This window comes from Leptopilina boulardi, unplaced genomic scaffold (genome assembly GCF_019393585.1).
Source record: "Leptopilina boulardi isolate dan_hultmark-lab unplaced genomic scaffold, ZJU_Lbou_2.1 LbouV2_214, whole genome shotgun sequence".
In the NCBI taxonomy this organism is placed as follows: domain Eukaryota; kingdom Metazoa; phylum Arthropoda; class Insecta; order Hymenoptera; family Figitidae; genus Leptopilina; species Leptopilina boulardi.
In genome coordinates, this window is record NW_026137768.1 from 4,559,754 (window position 1) to 4,575,435 (window position 15,682).

General features: G+C 22.8%; 1 protein-coding gene and 1 long non-coding RNA gene across 4 annotated transcripts; one reads left to right on the forward strand and one right to left on the reverse strand.

Moving 5' to 3' along the window:
• Window positions 1-33: 33 nt before the first annotated feature.
• LOC127279201 (probable inactive tRNA-specific adenosine deaminase-like protein 3) lies at window positions 34-14,920 on the forward strand. 3 transcript variants are annotated; one of them, XR_007842615.1, is made up of 8 exons: window positions 34-170; window positions 1,231-1,741; window positions 1,844-2,014; window positions 2,208-2,371; window positions 5,218-5,323; window positions 5,861-6,143; window positions 6,321-6,960; window positions 7,608-7,880. XR_007842615.1 is itself a non-coding variant. In XM_051301428.1 (3 exons), the coding sequence occupies exon 2, from the start codon at window positions 11,889-11,891 to the stop codon at window positions 13,068-13,070; it is 1,182 nt and encodes a 393-aa protein (XP_051157385.1). In that variant the 5' UTR covers window positions 6,685-6,960; window positions 11,877-11,888; the 3' UTR covers window positions 13,071-14,018; window positions 14,192-14,920. The 3 variants fall into 3 exon arrangements, 1 of the variants encoding a protein (XP_051157385.1); XR_007842614.1 differs by lacking the exon at window positions 7,608-7,880 and adding an exon at window positions 14,192-14,920 and having other exon boundaries at window positions 35-170; XM_051301428.1 differs by lacking the exons at window positions 34-170; window positions 1,231-1,741; window positions 1,844-2,014; ... (2 more) ...; window positions 5,861-6,143; window positions 7,608-7,880 and adding exons at window positions 11,877-14,018; window positions 14,192-14,920 and having other exon boundaries at window positions 6,685-6,960.
• Window positions 353-1,249, reverse strand: LOC127279218 (uncharacterized). Its single transcript, XR_007842618.1, has 3 exons — window positions 1,147-1,249; window positions 898-983; window positions 353-797 (listed from the first exon to the last, which is right to left on the reverse strand). It is a non-coding gene; the product is annotated as an uncharacterized LOC127279218 (long non-coding RNA).
• Window positions 14,921-15,682: the final 762 nt, after the last annotated feature.

Consider the following 15,682-nt stretch of genomic DNA (forward strand, 5'->3'; position numbering starts at 1 on the left):
ATAGATAAAACAAAAAAAATTTTTTTTTAAATACGTACATTATATTTGATTTTATGGAAATTTTTTTTAAACGCAGTCGTAATTTTAAAATTATAATAATACGTTTACAAAATGTTTGACCTTTATAGAATTTATCATTCCCGTAAAGTTGAAAATTTTTATTATTTAAGGTAATAAAAATCATTTTGAAATTCGTAACAAAAAAAAAATTTTTTTTTATTACCAAATTTCATACTTAATTTTCAAACAAAAATGAAATCGATATTTTTATATAATTTTATATTTTCAAAAAAAGGTAAAAAAATTTTTTTCTATTATGAAAATTATTTTGAGTCATAGAATAAAAAAAATATTTAAAATATATTAAAAGTGGTATTAGTACTACGAAAATTAAAGGAGGGATTTTTTATTTGCTCATACGATTTATTTTCTGTAGAAATATTTATTTTACATTTTAAAAACTATAAAGTTAAATTTAGAAGTGAAAATTAATATAGTTTTGACCTGAAACCATATATAGCAAGGGCTACAATATAAAATCTTGAAGAAGTAGTGTATTGAAGCTTTCGTGAGGAAATAACAATATCGATTCCCATGCCCTGGGGCAGGTCTAGAAACAAGATTCGTATCGAATCGTACAGCGAAATTGTTCTTAAAATGTGCTTTCACGCTTTTTCTCCTCCACGAACTAGCGATCACAGTCATAGATCATCAACCGCAAACATAAATATATACCACTATGCCGACCCTTTTGTACCAGTTTTTCGACGACACGCAAGCTGTCTTTCGCGTGAAACCTATTTAAAAAAAAAAAAAGAAAAGAAATCTTTAATCTTCTTTGGCCCTTTTTATTAGTTCAAAAAAAAATACAAGAATGTAACCGGAAAATCAATATACCTAAAAGTTGAACTAAAAAATATTTGTGATTTAAATATTCTCGCCCACGTGCCTTTCGAAAATGCTCGACATCTTATCTGATGAAGCTGAAATCAAATAAAGATTTAAAGAAAAAAAATCAATTATTCTATACAATAATTATTTAATTTGAGAGAAATTAAACAACTTTAATATTAATAAAATAAACACATGTTTTTAAGAAATAAATATAGAAAATATTAACATTAATTTTTATCAAAGTTTCTTTACTATAATAAAATTGTCCGTTTGAAAATTAGTATTCTACTTAGAAATGATAAATAGTTAATAATACAGTATTTTAATTTTTTTCAGGTTCAGAAAAATGTACAACTGATGATGAGTGTTACGTAAACTCAGAATTTGAAGCCTCTTCATGTAAAGAGGAAATTTTTTGACCTAATGCTGTATATCAAAAGAAATGTATTTGCAATAATAATTCTCATTATGTTGAAAAAAAAACTATTTTGTTGGAAGAATAAAGGAATTTATAAAAATTGTTCCAGAAATTATGATTCCATGATCAGAATTTAAATTCTCTTGTAAAAATTCCATTTGTCCGAAAGTTATTACTCAATGCAAAAAAGACGTTGTGTATAAAAATTCCAACTGGTCAGTAGAAACAAAAACGCAATTACTTTAAAGCTAAAAATAAAATAATCAATATAAACCACAATATATTTTTGAATTATTAGAAATTAATGCAGTTTGCAAAAAAAAACCTAAAGATTATAAAATACAAAAATGGTACTTGCATTTTCAATGTTTGCAGTTGTATTAAAAAAAAATTTTATTCCCCCTTTTTTTGATGATAATTGTGTTGAAGGTTCGTTTCAGTAATTAATTTTTTTTTTCTATCTACAAATCAGATTTATTTCTGTACTATATTATTGGAATATTTTGTTAATTAGAAGGTTTTTCATTTTAGTTTCTTTGTACGGAAATAAATGTGATCACCATATTCAGTGTAATGCAATATTAACAAATGGCATTTGCTCACGAAGGAGCGATACAGTTGAAGGAGAAAATTCAACTTCTGGCATTTATACTTGTGCCCATACTGACCATTACAACAATGGTAACTATTTTAAAAAGAAATGTGAGTGCCTAATTTAAAGTAAAATAGAAAATTACGTAAAACTTTTCATATTATAGTTTTTTTTTGAGTTATTAAGTGCAATTTGAATTTTAAATTTTTATCTAATTATATTTCATTGCACGAAACAAATTATTATTATTATTGTATATATAGTAGTATTTTAATAATATACTTTTACAAATTTACTTTTTAGTATTTGGTGACGATTGACAAAATAAAATAAGATTATATCTTAGAAGAAGATATAAGAGTGAGATATACAAACGGAATCTGTTCATGTGATCGCAATTATAAAAAATCAAACAGGATTTGTAAAAAAATTGAATCAAATGGTAGATTTTTGGTGAAAAAAAAATGGTAAATAATTAATCATTAATATATACCTTAAGAAAAGTGTTTCTCATAAGAATGTGAAAAAGATTTTTAACTGTAAGATATCAGTTGTAATTTTTTAATATTTAATAATTATAAAGATTTTTTTTTAAATGATGCAATTTTAATGAATTTTTAAATACTATATTTTTGGAAAATAATTTATAAAAATGAAATTATTTTAATAAAAAGTTGACAAATAAGTGTAAAAAAATGAATGTATGGCCTCGGATTGATTTTAAGGCATAAAAAAAGTCGTTTTAGACAATTTATATTCCAAAAAAAGTCGAAAAAATAAATTTTTTTTTTTTAACAAAATTTAATTGATTAATGATTATTTCACTTTAAATAACTTTATTACTTTTTTCTTTTTACTTTTTTAAAGAACTACAAATAATTTATCAAACAATTTTATTAATTTTGTATAACATTTTTTTAAAAGTAATTGAATATTCAAAGATTTACAATTTTCATTTTTGAAATTAATTGAAAATCAAATTTTTAATTTAAATTTTTGATGATTTCACTAAAAAATTTATTAGAAATTGCAGACAAAAATACAATAATATGATAACTTTTTGAATGAAAAATCGTTTCAGTTAAATTTTTTGAAGAATATTATAAAAATCATTAAAAAATAATTGAATTTCAGAAGAGTCATAATTAAAAATTGTTAAATTTCAAAAAATTTTAGAAATAATTAAATTTTAGAAGTTTTTAAATTGAAATTTTTGAAAAAGATTGTATTAAATTTCAGACAATAATTATAATAAAAGAAAATTTTATTGATTTCTGTTCATGAAGAATTTATTAGAAATAAACATAAAAAAAATTGAATACTAAAAGTTTTTAATTTAAATAATGCTTTCAGATATTTGAATTTTCGAAGAATATTAAAAATCATTAAAAATAATTGAAATTTTTACAAATAATTAAATTTCAAGTGATTTTGAATTAAACATTTTTGGTAATTTTATTTGCTAATTTTTTTTTGAAAATTATAAACAATTATTAAATTTAATAAAAATTTTAGTTTTGAAAACTAATTTAAGATAATTTAATTTGTAAAGAATTTCATTAAAATTATTAAAAATAATTAATTTAGTGAATAATTTGAGTTCAAAATTTATTAAATAATTGAAATGAGGAAGATTTGCATTGTATACTAAAAAAACGTATTTTATTAAAAAATGTAAAAAAAGTCGAAAAAGTCGTATTTTATTAAAGTGAGTCGAATAATCCGAGGCCTGTATGATGAAAATTTAATTAATTTAAACAAAATTAAACCATATTTTTAAAGTAATACCAAGAATTAGATAAAATTTGTAAAGTTTAAGAAACTTTAGATTTATTTGAATATTGAAGTTTTTAATGATTTTTTTCGCTAGGGTAATTCTTAATTGAACCTTCGTATCAATTTACACTGACTTTTTAAGTTGAAAAATGGTTTCAGATATTTGAAGTTTCAAAGAATATTATAAAAATCATTAAAAATAATTGAATTTCAAGAGAGTTATATTTGAAATTATGAAATTTCAAAAGATTTTGTTAATTTTCAGACAATAATTAAATTTTACAGAACTAAAAATTATTTATCAAATAATTTTAGATAACATTTTTAATTTTTTAAAAGTAATTGAATTTTCAAAGATTTATAATTTAGATTTTTGAAATTAATTTAACTTTAAGTGATTTTTAATTTAAAATTTTTGATGAATATCACTAAAAAATTTATTAGAAATTGCAGACAAAAATACAACAATTTGAAAACCTTTCAAGAGAAAAATGGTTTCAAATAGTTGAATTTTCAAAAGAATATTATAAAAATCATTAAAAATAATTGAATTTCAGGTGATTTATAATTGAAATTATTAAATTTCAAAAAAAAAATTAGAAGCTTTTAAATTGAAATTTTTGAAAATAATTAAATTTCAAAAGATATTGTTAAATTTTAGACAATAATTATAAGAGAAATTTTTAGTGATTTCTGTTGATGAAGAATTTATTAGAAGTAAACATAAAAAAATTGAATATTGAATGTTTTTAATTTAAAAATGCTTTCAAATAATTGAATTTTCCAAGAATATTATAAAAGTAATTAAAAATAATTTAAATTTTTGCAATTAATTAAATTTCAAGTGATTTTGAATTAAATCTTTTTGTAATTTTATTTGCTAATTTTTTTTGAAATTTATAAACAATTATTAAATTTCATAAAAATTTTAATTGAAAAATAGTTTCAGATAATTGAATTTGTGAAGAATTTCATTAAAATTATTAAAAATTATTAATTTAGTGAAGAATTTTAGTTCAAAATTTATTAAATAATTGAAATGAAGAAGATTTGCATTGTATACTAAAAAAACGTATTTTATTAAAAAATTTTTAAAAAAATGTAAAAAAGTCGAAAAAGTCGTATTTTATTAAAATAAGTCGAATAATCCGAGGCCTGTATGATGAAAATTTAATTAATTTAAACAAAATTAACCATATTTTTAAAGTAATACCAAGAATTAGATAAAATTTGTAAAGTTTAAGAAACTTTAGATTTATTTGAATATTGAAGTTTTTAATGATTTTTTTTTTGGATAGGGTAATTCTTGATTGAACCTTCGTATCAATTTACACTGAAACTTAGCGTGACTTTTCATCGTTCATACAGCATTCTAAGTAAATGTAACCGTGACAAAGAAAGTGACTTTGATAATCTTAAGATCTGAGCTTCGTTGAACTTAGCGTGATTTCGTAATATCCATTCTTATGAGAGCATTATTTAATGACTATATTATTCATGTTATCACGTTAACAATATACCTTGGCAACCTTTACAGGTGGTTCAGCTGTGATCTACTTACCGATTTGGATTGGATTGATAGCAACTGTCAGCAATTTTCTAATCTATTAAATTTCTAATCTGCAAATTAACTTGAAAAAAACGTAAGGAAAATTGTTATTTTCTTAAATTTTTCTTTTTTTTTATTTATTTTTCTTTTCATTATTAATTTATTTTCTAATAATTTAATTCAAAAAATTTGCGTCAATATGAGTAAGAATTTCGAATAAAAAAAAAAAAAATTTCCCTTAATGCAATTACTCTAGAAAAATTGATGTTTCATATAGAATTAATGACGTAGGAATATCCTGTAATGAAAAAGCAGTCAGTCTCTATTGAAGACAAACTAGGTTACTTCAAAGTCATTGCATTAATACTGATTCGATTTTTATACTCCACCCTCATATTACTGAATTACGTTTCTCATTCTTATTGTGGAAATTACTAACGAACGTATCGATCAATTTCTTAATTATGAATGCTTTTAACTTTGAATCACAAAATTCTTTTTATCGAAACTATAATTTATTGACGGTAATTTATTTAATAACACTAAAGAATTTTGATTTTAAATATAAGTATAAAAAAAATATATATTTATTATAAATAAAAATTTATAGGATAAAAATTATTTTTTATAGAGCAACGAATTCGACATCAATAAATGAAAAAATTCCTACATACGATGTATGTAATTTGAATAGGTAATTTTGGAGAGTTAAGATTATAAGAAAACTGCGTACTTAAAGTTTCGCTGACTGGTGATCAAGATAAGCATTGGTGATGGTTGGCACGCGAGTTCTTCACCTTTTGCTTAGCCATTAAACTGGCTAGAGTTGTTCTTTAACCAAGGGCATATTTTAGTTAAAAATTTTTTTTTTTTCTAACAGAATGATTTTTTAAACAATATATATTGATCATTAAGTAATTATAATTTTAATTTAAAATTTCTAATTTCTTTTGTAATTTACTATTAAAAATATACTATTAAATATTAATTATTATAAAATACAGAATTTTATGAAATTATTTATAATTGTTGTTCTATTAATAATAGAATTGTTTGATTAATTTATATTATATCTATTTATAATTTTACAGGCGAATATGACTAAATTTTGAAAATTAACGATGACGTCGACATTAAACGTGATAATCATGACATAATGATAACTATATGAGGTCAAGGACAATCTTCCTTATGTTGTAGATCCGCTTTTTGATCGATCCTCGTGTGTTTAAAATGGCTTTGGAAATTTATTTTAAAAATTACTGTTTCATTATTCTTTGAAAAGTCAACAAATTTTTTTTTTCTTTATATTCAACTCAATTTAAAAATTATTTTGTTTTAATAAAATTAAAAAATTAATTCTTTAGAAAAATATCAAATTATTTTTTACTCATATCGAGAATATTATTTATCTTTTAAATTTATGAATAATTTTAAATTTAATTTAAATTCAAATGTAGTTTAATATTTGTCCATCAGATGGAGCAACAGTCGCTTCTCTAAATATCGAATTTCTACTGCGAGGTCGAGAGTGAGTTCTGTGGCATTTGGTTCTAACTTCTTGACAGTGGATTAATATATATTTTTGTACTATTTTAATTTAGTGAAACAGTTTTGTCAACTATATTGAATTATTGTCAGCGACAAAAAGTATTTGATGATTTCACGGAGATAATTATATTAATAGAATCACTATTTAAGACAAATAAAAAGAGAAACATTCAGCAACAGGTAAGAAGCAGTATTTTATAAAATATTTCAAATAAACAAGTCTAACCACTACAATTACAGTCGCGTATAAGATCAATGACATTTATTATTTTCTCATCTAACATTAATAGAATAATGAAAAGTGTTTTACTTAATTAAAAGTATATTAACTTCGTATACATGTTCAAGGACAAATGAAAAGATTGGTTTCTTAAATGAAAATTTTAATTTAAAAATCTTTTTGAAACGTAAATTTTTATGTAAAGTAGCAGCTGAGAATCAAGGTTATATTTATATAGACTGTAAAGTATTATTGTAAACTTGTTTAACTACGCAGGATATGTCCCACTTTGGATTGTTGTTCAGTTTTCGATTTTTTTTTTGTTATATAAGAAGCACGTTCGATATGCATGCTATCCCACCATTTTGATATAAATGCAGTTGGCGGGTTTTTATGAATTTATTTTGGAAACTAAATGCAATTTTTCTGATTCAAATATTTATTATTAATGAGAGCTATTTTAGAAAAGTTTGCAATATAATAAATAAGAATTCTTCGATTTTACTCGCAACTAAAGAATGACAATATTTCGTGATACTTTTACGTAAAATTCCAACTAAAAATATGTGTATAGTGAGAGGCATTTTCAAATCTGTTGAAATTATAGGCTGTAAAAGTGGGAGAGTAGACAGTCAGCTTCAATTAGCTGTAAATTACAGAAACACGTGAGAACAACGTGTCAAATATATATAGGAGAGTGGACGCTATTGAATACATCAAGTCATCAAAGACAACTGGTCTATAAAAATGACTCAATATATATTTCACAAGAAAAATAGAAAATGATAATGATATATGTAAACGAAAATTTTAACATGTTAATGCAAATGTAGTTTTTTTTTCACTATTGTGCAATAAAAATTCAATTGAATTCTCTAAATCTCTACTTTGATATTCTCAGTTTTATTAATCTTTATACTCTTATAAATTTATGAATATTATGAACACTAAAATTAATTTAAATTATTATTTTTCTTTCGCATTTAGTTTATAATTTTTATTAAAAATTTTCTAAAGAAATAATTAAAAATATTTATAAAAAAAAAGTTAATGAAAAAGATTGATGACAATGACGAGATAATAATTCCATAAGGAAACATTGAAAATTTTCTTCTAAGAAATAATGAAATGATTAGAATTATGAAATATTTGTTTATGCATCATAATTCAAAGTACTAATATAATGTTAATCGACCTTTTTTTTTTTTTTAATAGAATTCGTTTCGATGAGAAAATAAAAACACATTTCTATATTGTTGTAAATGAAAAGTTTAAAAATTAGGGTCATGAAGAGACCAAAGTTTGGACCGCACGTTTTCACAAACTCAAGGTCAATTTAATTCACTTTCCATTATGCGATGAATACTTCAATTATCTTCTTCCCCGCAATCCACGACAGTGGACAATCATCTTCATGAACAGTCTCTCAACGAAGCAAATATGCTCCAACGACGTCATACTTTAACATCATATTGTAATCTAATCGTATTTATCTGCACGTATTATCCGTTCAAAAATTCACCATTTGCACATCCTCCAACTTGCATTTGTCTCACGCTCTACATACTATTATGTATAATATATATATATGAATCTTGACATTTATTTAAAAAGAGATTATCAATTTTTATCAGTCAGAAGACACTGGAATTTCAATTCTAGGCTTCGGATTATACGACTTTTTTTGCCATTTATTTTAATAAAATGCGACTTTTTTGACTTTTTTTTACATTAAAAAAAAAAATTTTAATAAAATACGTTTTTTCGTATACAATGCAGATTTTTTTTAAATATTCTTAATTTCATTTATTTAATAAATTTTTAACTAAAATTCTTCACTAAATTAAATACTTTTAATAATTTTAATGAAATTCTTCACAAATTCAACTATCTTAAACTAGTTTTCAAAATTAAAATTTTTATGAAATTTAATAATTGTTTATAATTTTCAAAAAAAAATTAGCAAATAAAATTACCAAAAAGATTTAATTCAAAATCACTTGTAATTTAATTATTTGCGAAAATTTAAATTATTTTCAATTAATTTTATAATATTCTTCGAAAATTCAAATATCTGAAAGCATTTTTTTTTAATTAAAAACTTTTGGAATTCAATTTTTTTATGTTTATTTCTAATAAATTCTTCATCAACAGAAATCACTAAAAATTTCTCTTATTATAATTATTGTCTAAAATTTAACAATATCTTTTGAAATTTAATTATTTTCAAAAATTTCAATTTAAAAGCTTTTAAATTTTTTTTTTTTTTTGAAATATAATAATTTCAATTATAACTCACCTGAAATTCAATTATTTTTAATGATTTTTATAATATTCTTTCGAAAATTCAACTATTTGAAACCATTTTTCTCTTCAAAAGTGTTCAAATTATTGTATTTTTGTCTGCAATTTCTCATAAATTTTTTAGTGAAATTCATCAAAAATTTTAAATTAAAAATCACTTAAAGTTAAATTCATTTCAAAAATCTAAATTATAAATCTTTGAAAATTAAATTACGTTTAAAAAATTAAAAATGTTATCTAAAATTATTTGATAAATAATTTTTAGTTCTGTAAAATTTAATTATTGTCTGAAAATTAACAAAATTTTTTGAAATTTATTTATTTTTAAAAATTTCAATTATTTTCAATTATTTTTAATTATTTTTATTGATTTTTATAATATTCTTCGAAAATTCAAATATCTGAAAGCATTTTTTAATTAAAAACTTTTAGAATTCAATTTTTTTATGTTTATTTCTAATAAATTCTTCATGAACAGAAATCACGAAAAATTTCTCTTCTTATAATTATTATCTGAAATTTAACACAATCTTTTGAAATTCAATTAATTTCAAAAATTTTCTATTTAAAAGCTTCTAAATTTTTTTTTTGAAATTTAATAATTTCAATTATAACTCACCTGAAATTCAATTATTTTTAATGATTTTTATAATATTCTTTCGAAAATTGAACTATTTGAAACCATTTTTCTCTTTAAAAGTTTTCAAATTATTGTATTCTAATAAATTTCTAATAAATGTTTTAGTGAAATTCATCAAAAATTTTAATTTAAAAATCACTTAAAGTTCAATTAATTTCAAAAATCTAAATTGTAAATCTTTGAAAATTCAATTACTTTTGAAAAATGTTATCTAAAATTATTTTCACAGAAAATTATAAGGTATTAAAATAAGCTGCAACGCTTATTATTTTAATCCAATTTTGCTTATTTTAATACCAAAATGGATTAAAATAAGCAAAATTGGATTAAAATAATAAGCGTTGCAGCTTATTTTAATGCCTTTTAATTTTCTGTGTTGATAAATTATTTTTAGTTCTGTAAAATTTAATTTTTTTCTGAAAATTAACAAAAATTTTTTGAAATTCAATTATTTCTAAAAATGTCAACTTTGACTCTTCCAAAATTATTATTTAAAAAAAAATTTTTATTTAAAAATCTGTAATTCTTGATTAAGTATTGCCTGAAATTTTTTTTGACCATTAAAACTGAAAACTATGACAAAATTTTTAATTCAAATAAATTGCTTAAATCAGACTTCAAAAAATTATAAAAATGGAACTTTAAGAATTTTTTTTTGAAATTTTTTCTGCTGAAATAAAATTTTCAAAAATTTGTCTTACAATTAATTTGATTCTGAAATATTCGAAATAAATTTTCTTGATAATATTTATTATAGAATTATTCTCATTACAGAATTAATAAAATGAATTTAATATCTAAATTAATTTATATTAATATTTAATTTTATACATTAGTTATTTAAAGTAAAATATTCATTAACCAATTAAATTTTGTTAAAAAGAAATAGACTTTTTCGATTTTTTTAAATATAAATCGACTAAAACGACTTTTTTTTGTGCCTTAAAGTCGATCCGAGGCCTGGAATTGTAATATGAATTTAAAATCAAATAATGATATTTGAGATCTATGAAAAAATTATTTTTAAATTATTGATAGAAATTGTTAAATTTGTATGTTCTAATATTTTATCTCGCATCTTATTGATGACTGAAAAAATTGGCATTTTTCCAAAATGAGGAAATGTGGAATAAAATTTATAAACTTTGATATAGATTAAATAGTACTTTTTATTGAAATAGCTCTTATACACGTGAATTGGAAATATGCAGATGTAATTTTACTTTTTTGATAAATCAACTTTATCAATACATTCCTGAAATATGAAAATACGAATTTATGATAAAATTATCTATTACCTTATTTATGTTAAAAATAAGTTTGTAAATATATGACATTAAGAAAATATACATTTTAGATTTTCAAATTTTTTATGACTTTTAACGTTTTGTCAGTATATCTCATAGAATCTAAATTATTTTATAAAGCTATTCACGAGCATTAATTAGATATTTTATATATGACGTCAAGTTGGCGTTAAAGTACGTGTCGCAAGAAATAATTTTATTACGTAATTCGAATCCTTTATCGATTTTATTTAAGTCAAAATCCAATTGTATATTATTCAATCTAAATTTATCCTTTAATGAATAATTTTAAAATTCATTGATCTTAAAAAAGTTAGTAATTTTTTTTTTTCAAATATTTGCAAAGACAATCGTTTATATCTCATAGAGTAGAGAAACAATTGCGTCTAACTGCGACAAATGATTCGACCGTGGCCTAAGTTAACAGCAATTTAAGATTTAGAGTATTTTATCCGCGTGTTATAACTAAGAATTGTAAAAAAAAAAAAATCTGAGAGATAATTTTTTTAATTTTGTATCAGTTTCATTTTTTTTAAATATTTTATCTAAGAATTATTATTTTCTTGTAAATTTATAAGAAAATTATTTCACAACAAAACAAGAAATGAAGGCAGCATCTTTTCAGGAACATTCACGGATGCGAGTCAAAAAAAAATCTGAGGATGTCCCAGTGGAGAAAATGTCAAAAAAAATGAAACTGGAATCTACAATCAGAACCTGGATCGCAAAACCTGTATTAGCACCAGAATTAACAGAAGAACCAAGCTATATTGAATTTTATGTTGGAATATTAAAAGATAGAAAAACAATATCTAAAGCAATTCAAAGTATTTCTGCCGTGCTTCCCGGATTTCATCATCTAAAAAGATGTTCTTATCAAAAAATTCTTATTTGTCCATGTAAAGAGACATTATCAAAAACTAACGAAGAAATTTCTTATGTAAAAGAGAATTTTAATTTATCACAAGAAAAATTAAAATCTTTTCTCATAAATAAAGGATTTGACCTTACTCTTCTTGAAGATAAATTTGAAATCATTTCTGTTCCACTTAAAGCACCAAAAACAAAAATACAAGCAGCTATAGCTTCTAAAATATGGCCAATTAATTTTCATCCTGACATTAGACTTGAGTCTATATTATCTGGCAAAGAATTTGACGATAATCAATTAAATTCAATGGAAAAATGTATGCGATTAATAATTGAAGCTGCAAAAAGAGAATCCATTGGAAATGAATATTGTACCGGTAGTGCAATGATAATTGATCCAGAAAGTGGAAATATTTTATCATTAGCAGCAGCTAAAATCAATTTACATCCAATGTATCATGCATCAATGTTGGCCATTGATCTTGTAGCTAAATTACAAGGTGGTGGTGTGTGGGAATTGAACAGTAAAATTTCCTCTGAAAACAACACTTATGATGATAAATTAGAGAATAAAAAGAAATTTCAAGGGGCAATTCCACTTTGTTATCCGGCATCCTTGTCACATATTGTATTTCCTGAATTAGAACCATTCATAAAGACGAGAGAGAAAAGATTAGAAAATTTAAAAGATAATGATACATCTAAAGAGGGATCTTATTTATGTACAGGATATTGGATATTTTTACTTGAGGAACCATGTCCACTTTGTGCAATGGCATTATTACATTCAAGAGTTAATAAAATATTTTACGGAAAGGCAAATATTTCTTCAGGAGTCCTTGGAAGTAAAATTGTCTTGCATTCGTTACCTGGTCTTAATCATCGTTATCAAGTCTGGTGTGGGATTCTCGAATCTGAATGTAAACAAATGACGGAAACCATATCGTAGTTTAAACGTATCATTTTGTAATAAGGGATTTACAAAGATTGATTTATATTATCTTTGAAACCTCCATTTTTTCTTAAAATTTCAAATTCAAAAGACTAAATTAAATGTCATAAAATTTAAGTAAATAAAATTCTATTCAGTTTAAATGAAATAATAATGATTGTGTACTGATAACACAATGTGATGATATACAAAAAAAAGCGAGTAAATTACTTCCTTTACACTTTTGTAATTAAATCGGTAGGGGGGGACATTTATTGTAAAATAGCCTCGACAATCCCAAAATGTACTTCAAATTTATTTACTGTGTTGAGAACATTTTTTTTTTTGCCTTTTAAGTGTAGTTTCATAAATTTAAATTTTTGTATCTTCTAAAAAATGTGTGTAAAATATTTTTTTAAGTGAATAAAATCAAAATTGATTCTTTAATTGAAAATTCTACTCTTCTTGTTTGCATTAATAATTATGAAGGTTTATGTTTTTCAAAAAGACGTGATATTTATCTGTGAAATAAAGTGAAAACTATTTCAGTTCTCGCGATATCTTCCTCCAATAAGAGAGGAATGGATAAAAATTTCTTTATTAATTTAGTATTTAAAAAATTTTTTTTTATCGAATTAATATCATCAAATATTTAAGCAAAATGTGTTTGTTATACAAAAATGGTGTGTGTAGGGAAAAAAAATATTTTTTAAATTATTTTTTTTGGTACTGTATAATGTAAATTATATATATATATATATATATATATATATATATTTATGTGTGTTTTTAATCAGTGCCATTGGAGTTTTGTAGGCATGCAGGTTTCTTTAGATATATAGATATAGTTTATAATTCATCTTGAAAAGAGTAAGATGCGTTTAAAGTCTGACCTTACCGATTGACATTAATCAAACAAACCTCAGGCGTTTTGCTTCATCAAGTTGGTCATCATTTGTTAAAGAAGTAAATAAATGTACAGTAACGGAAAATTGAATATTTTTTTTTTTTTGATAAAAAAAACTTTTTATTTCTACTAAAATTTATTTTTTCTACTAATTTTCTATACTAATTAAAAAAAAAATTTTTAATAAAAATCAAACAATTTATTTAAAAAATTTTTTATTCGTTTGTTTCAGATTTTTGTATCACGTTTCTGGATCTGATTCTCAAAATATTTTATTCAGTTGACGAGAGAAACAAAACTCAATTGTCTGGAGATAACAATTTATGAAAAAGAATTAACAACTTTGAAGATTTACTGAACAAATAAAAGAGTAATTTGTCGCTATCGAGATTACTAATCAAAAAAAAAAAAAAAAGAATTCTTTAAGTGCCTTTGATGCGTATTGGAATTATTTTCAAATTAGAGTCACACCAAACTTTATTGTGAGAGAGTGGAAAATTTTAATTTCAAAAAGTTGTTGAGAAAACAAAAAAATAGTTGACCAAGTGAATTAAAAAAAAAAAAAAAAAATTTTTTTTAATACTGTTGTCATTCTTGAAGAAATCTTGAGAAAAGTTTATTTAATTTCACAAGAATCATAAGGTACGGGGGATAAACGCGTTTTGTTCATCAAGCGTTGAGTGGTTCCAATTGAGGGTCAGGTCGATTCTCTTTCCCCACTCCTATTGGTCGACCTCTTAATCTTTCTTGGGATTAGATCACAACTCATAATTGTCGCGTATGCGACTGCTTCACTTGAGTATTTGTCACAGCACTTTCAAACTGTCAGCATCGATTTTTCTCTTGAAAAATCAGAAAAAAAAGTTCTTAGTTTTCTCAAAGTCAAGGAGAGGATATATTATTATTAAAAGTTATAAATGAAAACAATTGGAATAAATTGATTTGGATATTTTTTTTTTTTTTTAAAAAAAGTGTAGAATTTGAAAAAATATTTTAATATTCATTTTCAATCACAGAAGTGAACACCAGCTGAATGGCACAATTGTATTGGCTTTTGTTATTTGAAAAACATTGAATTTAGGTATTTTATTTTGAGAAAAAGAGAAAAAGAAGAAAAAGAGAAAACTTGAGAAGATTGATGATAGATAAAGCGAGCCATTAGGCTATTAGTGTTTGGTAATTAAATAAAAAAAAGTTGTCGTTCATATTTGAGTGAAAAAGTGAGAAATTTTTTTGATATTATTCAGAAAAGTTGGATATTAATTTTACCCTCGCCATGGAGCGGAGAATCATGAAAATGTGATGACGAAATGTCAAGAAGGTTTTTCTACTATCAAGACACTAACAAGTGTGCAAGCCATAGTCGTTAGAAAGTAAAAAAAAAAAGAAAAAAAAAAAATTGTCAATACATTTTATTCAATTCAGAGTATATCTGAACTTCAGGTTGTGACGTTAACAATACTCGTAAAGGTGCCACACTTGTGTAAAGTGATAAACAAGTGTTGACAGAGAAAGTCAACGACTTTAAGCTCTTGCTTTAATTTGAAAATTTTTTGAGGTTGAAAATAAAAGAAGAGAAAAACTAACAAGACGTTAAAAATAAAGTTGCCGATTATTCTTCAAGTTTAACAAAAATTCTAAACAAAATGCGTTGCAGTCAAGGCCTTGTGATGGTGTTCGGTGATGCATTTGTTGTTTTTTCACGTTTTTTATCACTCAAGTC